The 14,342-nt window shown below is 32.7% G+C and overlaps 2 protein-coding genes across 3 annotated transcripts; one reads left to right on the top strand and one right to left on the bottom strand.

Moving 5' to 3' along the window:
* Positions 1–180: 180 nt before the first annotated feature.
* Positions 181–2,973, top strand: LOC102611533 (clathrin light chain 1-like). Its single transcript, XM_006467770.4, has 3 exons — positions 181–654; positions 2,064–2,217; positions 2,306–2,973. The coding sequence occupies exons 1-3, from the start codon at positions 281–283 to the stop codon at positions 2,747–2,749; spliced, it is 972 nt and encodes a 323-aa protein (XP_006467833.1). The 5' UTR covers positions 181–280; the 3' UTR covers positions 2,750–2,973.
* Positions 2,974–6,278: 3,305 nt separating this feature from the next.
* LOC102611252 (cold-responsive protein kinase 1) lies at positions 6,279–11,010 on the bottom strand. 2 transcript variants are annotated; one of them, XM_006467769.4, is made up of 7 exons: positions 10,542–11,010; positions 10,020–10,159; positions 9,335–9,447; positions 8,799–9,009; positions 8,472–8,709; positions 7,378–7,528; positions 6,279–6,978 (listed from the first exon to the last, which is right to left on the bottom strand). In XM_006467769.4, the coding sequence occupies exons 2-7, from the start codon at positions 10,096–10,098 to the stop codon at positions 6,658–6,660; spliced, it is 1,113 nt and encodes a 370-aa protein (XP_006467832.1). In that variant the 5' UTR covers positions 10,099–10,159; positions 10,542–11,010; the 3' UTR covers positions 6,279–6,657. The 2 variants fall into 2 exon arrangements, with proteins under 2 accessions (XP_006467832.1, XP_052291330.1); XM_052435370.1 differs by lacking the exons at positions 9,335–9,447; positions 10,542–11,010.
* Positions 11,011–14,342: the final 3,332 nt, after the last annotated feature.

Genomic DNA, 14,342 nt, shown 5'->3' on the forward strand with positions numbered 1-14,342 from the left:
AAGCACGGGTGAAAAAACAGCCCAAAGAGCATGATTTCAATCTTGAAGTTCATTTAATAGTCACTGTAAAATTGCCGTAGACAAGTCAACAATCACAACTACAGCGAAACCACGTCGTTTCAACATTCGGAAATATGCACTTCACCTTCCATTTACCTCTGATAAGAGTATAAAAGCGTCAAATTACACCAAATGAAAAGGGAAAAGCTTCAAATCGAGTTCAAAATCATACCAAAATCTACACCGATTTCCTGCAAACACGCAACCGGAAACGCACAAGATGTCGGCCTTTGATGAATTCAGCGCGGACGGAGAAGAGCAAATCCAAAACCAAAACTCAAATCACCATCCGTTCAACGACGACGCCGAATACTCCAACTACGGCTCGTACTCCAGCTACAACGCCGCCGAGGATTTCTCCGGAAACCACGGCGACGTATCTGTAGATCACGTGCAGTCTCCCGAGATCTTCGGTTACGAAAATCAGGAGCCTGGCTACTCTCAGTCTCCATTCGGTTCAGGTCACGTTGAGAACAGTAACGGTAACGGAAATGGATACGGTGACGGTAGTGCGTTCGTTTCTGACGGTCCGATTCTTCCACCTCCCACTGAGTTGGAGCCCGAGGAAGGCTTCGCTCTCCGCGAATGGCGCCGGTAAGCTTATTGCTGTATGATTCTTTTTTATTTTGATCAGATCTGTTTATGTTGGCTAAGCTGTGATTTAGTTGCATTTTAACTCTGTTAAACTGCTTATGAGCTCAACTAATGAAGTTTTCTTAGCTTTTGTGTAATTTTCTCAGATCTGTTTTTTCTACTACGTTTGTGCTTAGATCTGACCCTGCATTTATTTATTGGTGATTCTTATCCTTAATTATGATGGTTAGGTTGATTCTGCTTTCTAATATTCAGGAATTGAGTTGATTGATGTAGATTATAGAATTGGAGTCAGCTTATTTAAGCAATTGAATTGGTTATTGTTTTTGTCCATTTCTTGTCGGGCTTAGTTTAGTTTTATGTTTGATCAGATCTACCATTCTGATTTAGATCTTTGCCTTGTTTCTAGTTTCATACTGTCCTAAATATGTTTGCTAAGATGTAATTTAAAGAATTTAATCAAAATTTGATTTATGTACTTTATGGAAGTAGTTTAATTTTGTTTTGTTTGATCTCTCTAGGGTTTTGTGGGTGACTATAGTTAGATGTATTAGACTTCTGTTGAATAATTCAAATAGGAGTATGTATTAACTTTTTCATTGCAGTTGCTCTGAAGTATTTATTTCGTAATTTGTAAGTTTTGGATTTAATCAATTGCTTCTATTTATAGAAATACATAAATGGGCTTCATTGACTCATACAGGTTGTTGGTTGTTTTATTAGAACATAGATGACTTTCACCTCTTGGTAGATTTTAATGTTTATTTAATAGGGATCGACTTATTTTACTAGGTTTAATATAGCTGCAGCCACTAATCAATCGTCATAGTTATGCTTGCTGGGGTTATGATAGTGGAAGGGTTGAACAAGGAGCCCTGTAAAGCTGGTGTTCCAATCTGATAATGGTCATTATTTCACTCAATTAGAATGGTCCTCGATATTTATCTTTCAAGGATGTCTTGAATTAAATGTATGCAGCATGCAAGGGTAAAATCACACTGGCAAGAAACCAAATAGTAAATATGAATAGTTTTCTCCTCTGGAGCTTAATTCATTTTCAAAAGATGATGGAAGGCTTCCTCCGCACGGATTTGTTGTGCTGCCTGTAGGGTTTTAAAGGAAAGTTTGGTTTGAAATTTTTTATTGGAGACCCCAATTTTAATGAGGACTCCAATAAAGACAATTATTCTGTGGAATTGAGAGCCCAAATTCTTTATACCTGTGCAGTACATAATGGTTTGTTTAGCATGAAATCTCTCTTTGTTGTCCTAATTTGTCTCGACGTGGAGATTTTTTGTTCCTTTTGGATTTCTTTATACAAACTGAAAACTATTGTTTCTTCTAGAGAGATATTGAGATTTATCTGCTCATGATATTTATTTTGTTTTACTGTGGCTTACTTTGTGTAGTCAAAATGCGATTCAGCTTGAGGCAAAGGAGAAAAGGGAGAAGGAAATGAGAAATCAGTTAGTTGAAGAAGCCGAGGAGTATAAACGAGCTTTCTATGAAAAACGAAAGCTTAATATAGAGACCAACAGGACTAGTAACAGAGAGAGGGAGAAGGTATGATTTTTAGAATATCTTGTTATTCAAATTTGTATGCTTATTTTGCCATGTTTGACACTACATATCTGGTTTGTGTCTGGGACAGTTGTTCTTGGCTAATCAAGAAAAGTTTCACAAAGAGGCTGATAAACATTACTGGAAAGCAATAGGAGAGCTCATTCCTTATGAGGTACCCAACATTGAAAAGAAGAGAGGGAAGAAGGATCAAGAAAAGAAGCCATCAATAACAGTCATCCAGGGACCAAAGCCTGGCAAACCCACTGATCTTTCAAGGATGCGGCAGATACTGGTTAAGCTGAAGCACTCACCCCCACCTCATATGGTGCCACCTCCACCTCCGAAGGATGCCAAAGATGGGAAGGATGGGAAAGATGCCAAGAATGGAAAAGATGCGGCATCAGCAAAAGCTACAACCGTGGCACCAGTTAAAGATGCCACTGCCAATGGTTCTTCAGATCCACCCAAACAAGATGCTCCAGCTGCCATTGACAAGCCTGCTACTGAATCTGAGCCAACACCAACTGCCTAATTGCTTAGAATGCTCTTTACAGCATTCTTTTTGTTCTATTCTTTACTGAAATTCTTTTTCTTTCCAGTTTCAGATGTCAGAAATGCCAGGATTATGCATATGGTTAGCTGTCTTGTTCACACAACGTTGTTCTTATTATGTTTTCGGAAATATTGTATGGATTGAATTTTGGAGTTGTGTAATTGTTGTTATATGGTTTATGGAATTACTTTTACATTTTATTATGGATAACGGTATATCTACACACTGATGTATAAATTTAAAAACTGTGGTGCCATACTGTATCATTATCTACTTGTCCTTTTATTCTTTTGAAAATGTAAGACATTGATATATTACCGTATGTTATGAATTATACAAATTTTTTTAAATAAAATATTATTCAAATTTTATTTTACAAGCACTGATGAAAAATGATATGCACCCAATAAACTCAACTTCAGCCTCATTCTCACAAATCTCTTAGGTAATGGTATCCATGCCGGAACTACCTTGCCTCGAAACACCCAATTTTGACATTTTCTTTAACAGTCCCCATTATTTTTGGTAAATAATAAAAACTATAAATTTTAAAAATTTTACACAATAAGTCCTAATAAAAATATAATAATTTTAGCATTTTAAAAATTTTATTTGGCATTTTCTTCAGCAATCTCTACTGTTTTCTGTCATATTAAAAACTATAAATTTTAATAATTTTACAAAATAAACCCCAATTAAAATATGAAAATTTTAAAATTCTAAAAAAATTATTCTCTTTCGGTTTTCTTCTCAATCATTTTGTTTTGCTTTGATCTTAATTTATTCATTTATCCAACATATAATTCTTCTAAAATATAAAAAAATAGAGAATCTTCTAACCACATAATTAGATTAATTTCTTGAACACAATCTCATAAAAATAATGCTTGCATTCTCTTAAAAGAAATCTATTGTGTTTATTTTTATTTATTTTTACTACTATAATAAGAAAAGAACTATATCTTGCTCTCTATAATAAAATCTCAACAATTAGGGTCTGTTGAATGCGGTTAAAGATGGTGACATATATTTATTTTACTAAAATTTAATTCCAATATAGTGTTTGTCATGAATAAGTAAATTAAGAATAATAGAGTTTGTGCCAACCAAATTATCATATGATAATTAATTTTTTACCCTAAGGGGACCCTTTGAATAAATTTTTTAGACTAAATTTATATCTTATGCTAACAATTATAAGGTTATTTGATGTTGAGCAAATTTATAGAAATAAATAAAAGTTAAGTTTCATTTATTTAATTAAAATAATTATTTATCCTTATAAGTAACACTATCTTAAATGGTAAAACATTAAATGGGTATTTTATTTTAAAAAAATTATATTAAAATGGGATTTTTTGTAATTGATATTTTAAATAAATGGATGTGGGGAGTATTTTAAGTAGTTAAAATAATCCATCCATATTTTTGTATATCTAAATATATTCATTTATTAAATTACCTGGACCCATATAAAGATCATAAAATATTTTGATGGACTTATGTGTCAAAATCTTAAAATATAGTCTTTTCTTTTCTTTTATGAAACAAGAGGGGTTGCAGCGTTAATAACCAAGTAATTATATCATTGCCGTTAGAGTAGCTTTTGCAACTCTTAGGTTGAATCCAATGGTTGGATCACAAAAAGATAAAAAATGGGATACCAAATCACGGTTGCAAGCTAGCTGGACCCCCATTAAAATATTTTGATTTTTATTAATCCCGTCTTAACCGGATCAAGGCAAATCTTTGGGGGCAACTTTGACAGTGACTTAAGGTATCCATTAAAATATTTTACTTTTTATTGAGGCGGGGTGCATATTGCTAATCTAAATTTGTGCACGATTGTGTAGATGTATCATTAGTTTTATTGTTATAGTATATAATAATGAAAAGTCACAATTTTTTATACAAAATAATTTGTATAAACTACGTAATATAATATAATTATAATTGATAACACCACATAATTAATATGATCCACCACTTTATACATCAAATGATTGATTAGATGAAAACATCTCATATCATTGACACACCTACACATCTGGTAGTGGTTCCATCATTGTAAATCTATTATATGAATTACAGCACTAATTATTTTACATAATAATGTAAGATACATAACTGTCTCACAACCGTTTGATAAAAATTTAATAGTCATAAAAATATAAGAGAATAAAATTTTATTTTTTTAAGACTGTTAAATTTTCATCAAACAGGTGTGAGATATGTATTTATCTTACATTATTATATAAAGTAATAAGAGACATGAATTACATTGATTTAATGATTGTCTTTCACTAAAATGATTGCACAATTATAACAAAAAACCAAAAGCGTAATGGAACACACTTCACAAACTATCGGAAACCAAATACGAAGCGGAGCGCACACTTACAAATTTATAATGCGTACTAACAGTGTTCCCGTCCCGACAGCAACAGCTTGTCACAGGAAAAGCCCTGGTTTCAGGCTCACTGTTCCTGCTCGTGGGTATGTGTTCGTACGCTGGACGCATAGGTGCTCACTTGGTTTTGTTTTTAACCATGCTTTATAATCGTTATAATTTCATTGAGTTCTGCTATTTACCCCGGGTCAAACCCTGAAACTTTAGAAAATGACGCCGTTTTGAGAATTAAATTTTTTAATTGAAAAAATGCAACTTGAACGCACCGAGACTTAAGCTTTTTCTTTTCATTTTCGTTTCCTCTTTCTTCCCAACTACAGACCCCCTTAATTATTTCTTCAACTAGCAAAATGAGACTGCACCATGAGCAATTTATGAAAAAGAAAGTACGAAGGTAAAGTTCAAACTTTCAATTATCCATTTATAAAAAGGGAAAAAACATTTCCAGCTTCACAATCTTCAAAACCGAAGAAGAAGCTTATGCAAAGCTTTTGGCTTAGTAATTTACAAAAAAAAAAAAAAAAAACAGAGAATTCGAAGCATCTCAGCTCGCAAGCAAATTAAAAATCAACTTTTGCAACCAGATATGTTCTTCGAATGTTAAAGAGCTCGATCTCGCTGTCGCGTGAAGGCTGTGGGAGTCGTTCTCTGTGTGAAGTCGTGGTTGTGAGTTGTGGATTGTGAATGACAATTTCAGGCGCGGATTGTGGACTGCGATTTGCGAATGGCTGTGGCTGGAGCTCGATCAACGAAGCAAGTGGCTGGAGCTTGATTGACGAAGGAAATGAAAGGGGAAATTTTTGGCTTTGGCAGTGGCAGGAGCTCCATGAACGAAGGAAATGGAAAATATTTGGCAAGAAAAACGGCATCGTTTTTTGCTTTAGTAAAACTCTGCATTTTGTGATGAATTGATGTGCAAGTAACTTCTGCAATTTGTGCTCTGTTGGTCTGTTGGTAAAACGAAGAGGAGAATCGAAGAGGAGAGGAAGTAAAAAACGAAGACATTTGCTTTTGTTTGGCTGAAACGACCACGTTTCATGGAAGCAAAAAGGACAAAAAAAAGAAACCAAAACGGTGTTGTTTTGGTTTAATTCGAGGTTTGACCCGGGGAAAGTAGCATTTTCCAATTTCATTTCTGTTTTTACTGCAATCAATCACAATTGTCCTTGCAGCACATCTGCAACTATAAAATTTGTTACTTGAACCAAAAGATCTAAAAAATGATACAGACTAACATGGTGACATATAAAGTTTGTGTAATTACACGTCAGATCAACATGCCACCACCACAAGAACAAATTTTCCCCGTGTTCTTCCATTTGGTAAGTTAAATTTCCTCCCTCGGTCTCTTGATTTTTTCTTTTTTCTCCTCTTTTCATAATTATAACTCATGCACACGAGTTCCTTCTTGTGTCAAAATGAACAGAAAATACCCTTAAAACATTTGTGGACTAAGTACCAGATTATACTTCATTCTTCACCTGGGTGTCACCTGTGTAATGGTGACAGGAACCGAGCTCATCTGAAGAGTGGAGTCTGATGATTTTTTATCCGATGTACCGACACTACTACTTTCTGAGTCTTGGAAAAGACCAGGGGCTGTAAGCTCCTCCTCATTGAGCCGGATGTTCTTTGTAAGCATCTTGATTACTTGATTCATTTGTGGTCTTCTGCTAGCAGCTGCTTGCGTGCAGAAAAAAGCAACTTTCATGTACCTAATGATTTCGTTCGGTGGATATTCGCCAAGCTCTGGATCCACTAGCTCCAAGGGTTTCTCCTCTTGGTGGAGCTGCCATGCCTATTGACACAAACAAATCATTCATCAAACATGTAAGAAAAGGAGACATTTTTCAGGCAAGAAATAAGGCTAGGCACAAGCATCTTTAGCCTTCTTAAATCTGAAAAGAGCTTGTTGATTAATCTAACTATTGCAAGTCTTCTTACTTGAAGATCCATATTTTGACTAATAACTGGTCATCATCTTCACAAAATAGAAGATAAAAAAGTGTTGGATGCAAGCAATACAGGACTGTCAACATGCTAGAGCAACAAAAGCAGCTATTAAATAATGTGGAGAAAATCAAAATAGAGGGTGGACTCTATTTTGATTTTTCTCCACTAATGCCCTTTTGAATTTCATATAAAAAACAACAACAACAACAATAATAATAATGTCACTGATAATAAGCCAACTCACCCATTCCAAAAGAAATTTATTCATTTGTCCCCACATTGCCTTTCCACTATTTCTTCCACTAATTATTTCAAGTACAAGGACCCCAAAACTGTAAACATCAGCCTTCATGGTCAACTGGCCACCCAATACATACTCTGGTGCCAAATAGCCACTGCAAATAATAAAACCATGGGATTTAGTAATCTACATTTTCCATCACTTCAGTTTATACAAGGACTAATAGGAGGACTGATGACAATATTTGACACAATTCTCCTGATTTGGTTGTCTCAAAGCCTAACAAGTTCATTAGAAGGGAAAGTTCAAGTTACATATGGTCGCATCAATTCATCTAGCCCGTGCCATAATTTTTTAGTGAAAATTATAAAAGAAAAGGAAAAGAAAAATGTAATTCAGGTACAGTCACTTCAAGAAGAGTGGGGAAGATGGAAGTTGGGGGTGGACTTTGTAGAACAATCAATGGGAACATATCAATATATTCAAACTATATTGAAAAAAAAGCACTAGTGATAAGTCAAGAAATAGGAATCCATAAAAATTCTTATTGGTATTATTGACAACAACACTATCTTCACATCTTCCTAATTAGATTATCTTCAACATACATATTGAGGAACTTTTGTTCTTTGTAGTATCTACAATGGATACTGTCTTTTTTGTTCAAACTCATTTTCTCTGGTTTACTGGTCTCTTTTCTCGGGTTCCACTCTCATGTACGTAGTTCGCATTACCTAATTATGCTGATAATAAGCTTTCTCACAACATGACTTTCAGAAGGTATACCATAAATTAACATCTTATAAGCTGTAATTACAAAAATCCTTCTTGACATACCCTCACACAAACAGTGGCATGGATAGCAGGATACACAAGACAATTAATTTCAGAATAAGCATCTTAATGGTCTGGTAAACAAACCCACTGAATTTAGGAAATACACTGCAGACACTAACAACTTGCTACACTGAACTCATGGCAATGAAAGTTTCATAGGGAACTGAGAAGCAGCAATTTTGTGGTGTTAAACCAAAGCAAAAAAGATACAATATCAAACGACATATAGCAAGCAGCAGGAGAGTTGGAAGATTGCATACGTTGTTCCTGCTATCCTTGTTGTAATGTGAGTGATATTATCTGGAAAAAGTTTAGCCAATCCGAAGTCTCCTATCTTTGGATTAAACTCTTGGTCAAGAAGTATATTACTAGCTTTGATGTCTCTATGCACAATATGTGGCACAAGTTCTTCATGAAGGAATGCGAGACCTTTAGCAATACCCACACAAATATCAGATCTTTTTTCCCAGTTCAACTTTATATTTGCTTTTGTAGCACCTACAAACACATGAGAAATAGATTCACTCTTCCCATGTGTATAAAGATAAAAAATGCGACTTTCATGCTAAAACTTTGATTTAACTCACCTAATAACACACGATCTAGGCTGTTATTTTCTACATATTCATAAACCAATATCCGTCTTGTTCCTTGGACACAGCAACCGATCAACTCAACAAGGTTAGGATGCCTGACATTTGATAGAGTCATGATCTCAGTTATAAATTCACGCACCCCCTGCTTTGACTCAGCAGAAAGTGGCTTCACAGCAATGCGTCTTCCATTTGTTAGGGTCCCCTAGCAATATTAGAATAGGGTTAATAATTGTAAAAACAATTTTTGCAAACAGAAGTAAGACGATCACAATATTCACATCCTATAATGTAAAGTTATGATCTACCACGAAACTCGAAACTATGAATATCAGGCATCATACAAATTCTTTTAGGAAACATAAAGGAGATCATGTCATGAAATTCAATCCACATTAGTTGATTATCTTCAGTAAATAGAACAATTTAGCCCTAAACACAAGTGATGCATAATACACAAGATAATATTGAATTGAATATTGTTCCATACCCATCCTTAGTAGGTCAAACCATCAGTAAATCTTGAGTACCTTGTATACAGTTCCAAAACCTCCTCGCCCTATCTTATTGCTTAAATGAAAATCATCTGTCGCTGATCTTAATTCAGTGTAAGAAAAATGGTTGACATTCCTCAGTAATTCCCCTAGCCAGAGCAACAAAATTTACTTAGAACCAACCAAAAGAAGCTGAGCAGTTAAATTTATAATGAGATTTTGAACTAAATCAAATCTAAAATGGTAAGAAGATCACTTAAAATTAAGATTGTGTACTCAAACTGCTTAAACTGGGTCATTTAGAACAGTTTCTCACAATAACTTCCATTTCACCATAATAGGCCTAAGATTTCAGGAAGAAATAGACAAATGCAACTTCATAACTTTATAATCCGGCATAGAACTTTCATTTGCTGTTTGTACAAAGTGATATAAGAAAAACACTCAAACATGTCAAATTGGTTGGCAGTTCATATCAAGACCCATTCTTTCTTAGTAATGGTATAAATCTCACATCAAAATGAAAGTATTGATTAAATCATATAGCTCATACAATCCAAGGAAATAAAGCCACAGTGACAACAAGAAAAGCAATGTCAATCTCATCGAAATCTACTACATATATGTAACTATCATGGAACAATTAACGAGGTTTCAGTTTTCATTAGCTCCAATAACATATCATGTAATGTTCAGTACAAGAACTCATTCAAGTCCTCACCATCTACGCCTTGTGGAGCCTCACGCTCAGCGCTCTTCTTGCTGTGAAAACGCGAGCCACCAAAGCACCTACAACTCATAATTGCGTGTTGATATTCAGCCGCTACCTCCCAGCTGACATGGATACCTTCTAGACACGAACTGAAATCCCATTTCAGATAACTTAAATCAATACCCAAATCATCATACCCGTTTTAATGAAAAGATCAAATATCAATAAGCATCATCAAATATAGCCCATAACACTAAACATCACAATAAATAACCAAGCTATAAAGCTCAGTTTGCAACAACTATTAGATTCAAATTAAATAAAACTTCCAACTTCAATCACACACTCTAAGGTCTTTTGATAATCAATCGATCCCATTTCCCCATTTAAAGCTAAATTCATCTCAGAAGAAGAACCATAACATTTAGTCACCTACAGTTTACTTAAATATCTGCAAAAGCCAAGCTAAATTCAAGTACAAAATCCACACAAAAAAAGAAAAAAGAAAAAGAAGATTATTAAAACTATTACCTCGTTAAGTTGACTAGAGCACTTAACGCTTTTCTCGATTTTTTTTTTCTGTGCAAACAAGCTTTCTCCAATTTAGTTTAAGAGTATGCCCATGCTTCCTAATGAAAGATCACAGGATATCTTCTCTGCTTTTGAATTCCTTTCTTTATTGCTTCTTTTTTTTGTTTTCCTTTAATGGGACGTCTTAAAATTGAATAATGTTAACATGGAAAACAAAAAAAAAAAAACAAAAAATCAGTTGCAGTCTTATTGAGGTTTTTTAAAAACAAAAAAAAAAAATTTGAACAAATGTAAAAGTTTTTTTTTTTTTTTTTGAGAAGAACAAATGTAAAGTTGTTTGTTTGTGTTTATGTTGGATTTTTTGGAATGGGGGTAGAAGAAAAGATCAACTGCTTATATTGCTCCAGCCTCCGGTTGAATTGTTTGCGTGTTCTCTTTCTCTCTCTCCCAATTCACACTGCCAAGTGCCAAGCCAACCCGACCGCGACCGTTTTTCATTTTCCATCCGTTATTTATTAACTTAGTAGGAAATAGTATCGCGCTTCACGCGGCTTTGAAAAAAAAAATTAATATTATTTTTTTTTATTTTACACTTAATAAAATTAATAAAAATATAAATTAATTTTTTTTAAGATGAGACAGCCTTATAAAAAATAAAAAAAGCTATTAAGCCAGCAATACAAATAACAAAGCAACGTAAGATAAATGATAAAATGAGAGAATATATTATACAGTGATTTTATTCATTCCAATTGTGTGTGTACAAAATAAAAAGATGAGCTCTCTTTTTATAGTTACATAATCACTCCATGAAATTAATGAAAAATTATGGATCATAATTCCTTGTAAGATAGTGAGAGTTATAGGAAAATTAAATGTTGCTAATGGGAGATAGTGGGGAGACTAAAAAATATATGTTTTGAACATCTACATTTATTTTAATAAATTCATAATACTCCCCCTTAGATATTCATTACAAAAAATATGTCTCATTAAAATCTTTACATAATTGTTATTATATAATAACAATTAAATTAATTTATGAGAAGATGAAAAACCAAATTTAAAAGAAAATTTCTCTATTTATTAGATAATAGAGAATATACAAATATGACATCACCTCCTCAAGTCTCAGCTTTATATATATAGATATATAGATATAGATTTCTTATGCCTTCGGGATTTAATTACCATAATTAAATAATTTAATGTATCTCTTAATAGTAATCCCCTGCAAAATTACATACAAAGAAGCTAACTCAGGTCCCCACGGGACTGAAAACTGGTGATTGTAAATAAATTTTAGATTTTTTATATAATAAGGTCAGCTGTCCTCATTTTCTTTTCCTGAATCACGAGATAATATAAAAATATTATATATAAGTTAAAGCAAAAAATTTTCCAATCTGAACACATAAAACAAAAATTAGTAGACGATTTAATCACCCATTATTTTGTAAATAATCACAAGTTTAATTTTATAAGATGCTGTCATGCTGACGCTTTCTTGACGTGCCAATAATAATCAGCGCCGATATCAAGAAAATGTCAACAATTTGTTGTTGTTTTTTTTTAAATTTAAAAAAAAAAAATTGTCAACAAAAATTGCCAATTGGTGGTAATGGTTTTTCTTATCTTAAATTCCTAACCTCGGATTTTGCTGAATTTCAAATTGGTGGACATTTTCAAAACAATTGTGCAGTGCGTGTTATATGTGGAATTATTGATGTTTAATTAAGCCGGCGGTTAGTATAAATCATAATGAAGGTATACCAAAGTCTGACCTTACCTTAAAAATTACATTACACTTTAATATTATTTGACCCAATTAACTTAGTTTAATCATACAGCATTCAACCTTCCGTTCAATTCTAAAACGCACCGAAATATCTATGCCATGTAGGTAGCATGATTAATAAAACACGCAAAATTTCTGGGACTTGACCGACGTTGGTGCTTTAAGAAGTCAAACATCGAATGGCGAGACTCGAGAGAGCATGAGTGCGTGAATTCACAAACTTGTGTGCTGCTCCTTCCCAAGTGTCCTGCGTATTATCATTACACGACTATCGGAAGAAAAAATGAAACCCAATGTAATTAATGTTTCCAAGCTCCCCCATTGGGAAGAAATTTTTCATTCTTCAGGTCAATTAATTAAAGCTGGGAAAACACAATTGGAGAACTCACGGCGTAATTTCAACTTGGGAAAGAATGGTAGCTTTACTCTTGGACGCACACTCAGCACCGAACAGGTGGTTTTAGAGGTTAAATATTTGAGTTAGAGCAAAACATCCTAAATCTTGAAGAGTCACGTTAACAAGAGTATTACTCTTATAATTTTAACTTTTTTAATGCTTATTTTTTTATTTATGTGGCAAATAGAAGAGTTGAAAAAATAAACACTCTTTCAAAAAAAAAAACTTCAAATAAAAAATAAATTTCTTCCATCAAGATAATAGCACTTATTTCTCTTTAATAATAATGAGATTTAAAAAAATAACAATTAATATTATCTTAAAGGTTCCAACTAAGGTTTTTCAAAGGAAACAGTACTTCTCATTATTTAATATTGAAGAGAGAGGATAACACTTTCATTCGAAAACTTTCATTAGAAAAAACTTTTGGTAATACTTAAAGAGTTCTAAAAGGTTCTTAAAAACGAGATTATTACTCTTTGAACAAGATTATTATTCTTTCTTTTTAATATTGAGAAGTGACTTCCCCTTCTTTAAATAATATTACACTACTTTTTATATCATTATTAGTGAGAGGGAGAAGTATTATAAGTAAATTATTAAAAAAATAGAGGGTAGTTAAATTTGATGAAAGAATAATTTGATTAAAATCATATTAATTTATTTTTATTTGAAAAGTCTTTTAAGAGAAAACTTGCATTTTTACTCTTTTATTTGCCACGTAGATAGGTAAATAAGAATCTAAAAAGTAACACTAGATGAGTTTTTTGGTGATGGCACCCTCCCATTGTTCTCAAAACATTCAACAATAACTCCTTGGCACCAACAATTTAAAGGAAATAAAATGAATAAATGGGTCAATTTCTTAATATTTGATCTTGAGAATATTAAATTTACATTAATTACACAGAATTTTTAAAAATAAAAAGTAAAAGAAAAATATCATATATTATTTTTTATTCATTTTTCATCTTTTTTTCAGTTTATATTTTTTTAATTATAAAGAGGGTATTTTGGGAATATTGAAAATAGTGGGGATAAAACTATCTTTCCATGTAATGGAGTTCTAATTCCCAACCTCCCTCCTAGATTTAGAACTCTAGGAATTAAATCTAAAATCGTGCCAGTCTCATGCACCTCATTCCCATTCCGAGCATCAACTAACAAGTAAACAAGTTATTCATCCAATTCTTCCATTCCGATTCCCATTTCGATTTAGTAAACACAACATTATAGTATTGTCCTTGTTTTCAATTACATTTTTATTTATTTTTTGTAAATTAAATGTATCATGTAAATTGAAACTAAAATTAAATGAATACTGAATATAAGAAATATAAGTTTTGGCCTTTTAGGTTATTGTTGTTGTTATTGTTATCATCATCACCATCGTCATCATTGTTGTTGTTATTAATGTCATCATTGTTCTTAGTTATTACTATTATTTATTTATTTATTTATAACGACATCAGTAAATTTTTATTATTATTATTAATACCAAATGACAATAATTAACAAAGGATATTTTAGTAAATTATGATAGTTTATTTTGATTTCAAGACAAAGTAAACACATCAATGGAAATGAAGTTCGTTCCGATTTTGAT

Source organism: Citrus sinensis, chromosome 2 (assembly GCF_022201045.2).
Source record: "Citrus sinensis cultivar Valencia sweet orange chromosome 2, DVS_A1.0, whole genome shotgun sequence".
Taxonomy (NCBI): domain Eukaryota; kingdom Viridiplantae; phylum Streptophyta; class Magnoliopsida; order Sapindales; family Rutaceae; genus Citrus; species Citrus sinensis.

Coding starts and splice junctions, on each gene's coding strand:
- LOC102611533 (XM_006467770.4), top strand. CDS start 281: ATGTCGGCCTTTGATGAATTCAGCGCGGACGGAGAAGAGCAAATCCAA. Junction 655..2,063: donor GCTCTCCGCGAATGGCGCCG/GTAAGCTTATTG, acceptor TACTTTGTGTAG/TCAAAATGCGATTCAGCTTG. Junction 2,218..2,305: donor GTAACAGAGAGAGGGAGAAG/GTATGATTTTTA, acceptor TGTCTGGGACAG/TTGTTCTTGGCTAATCAAGA.
- LOC102611252 (XM_006467769.4), bottom strand. CDS start 10,098: ATGAGTTGTAGGTGCTTTGGTGGCTCGCGTTTTCACAGCAAGAAGAGC. Junction 9,448..10,019: donor GGCTCCACAAGGCGTAGATG/GTGAGGACTTGA, acceptor TGCTCTGGCTAG/GGGAATTACTGAGGAATGTC. Junction 7,529..8,471: donor ACAAGGATAGCAGGAACAAC/GTATGCAATCTT, acceptor TATTATTTGCAG/TGGCTATTTGGCACCAGAGT.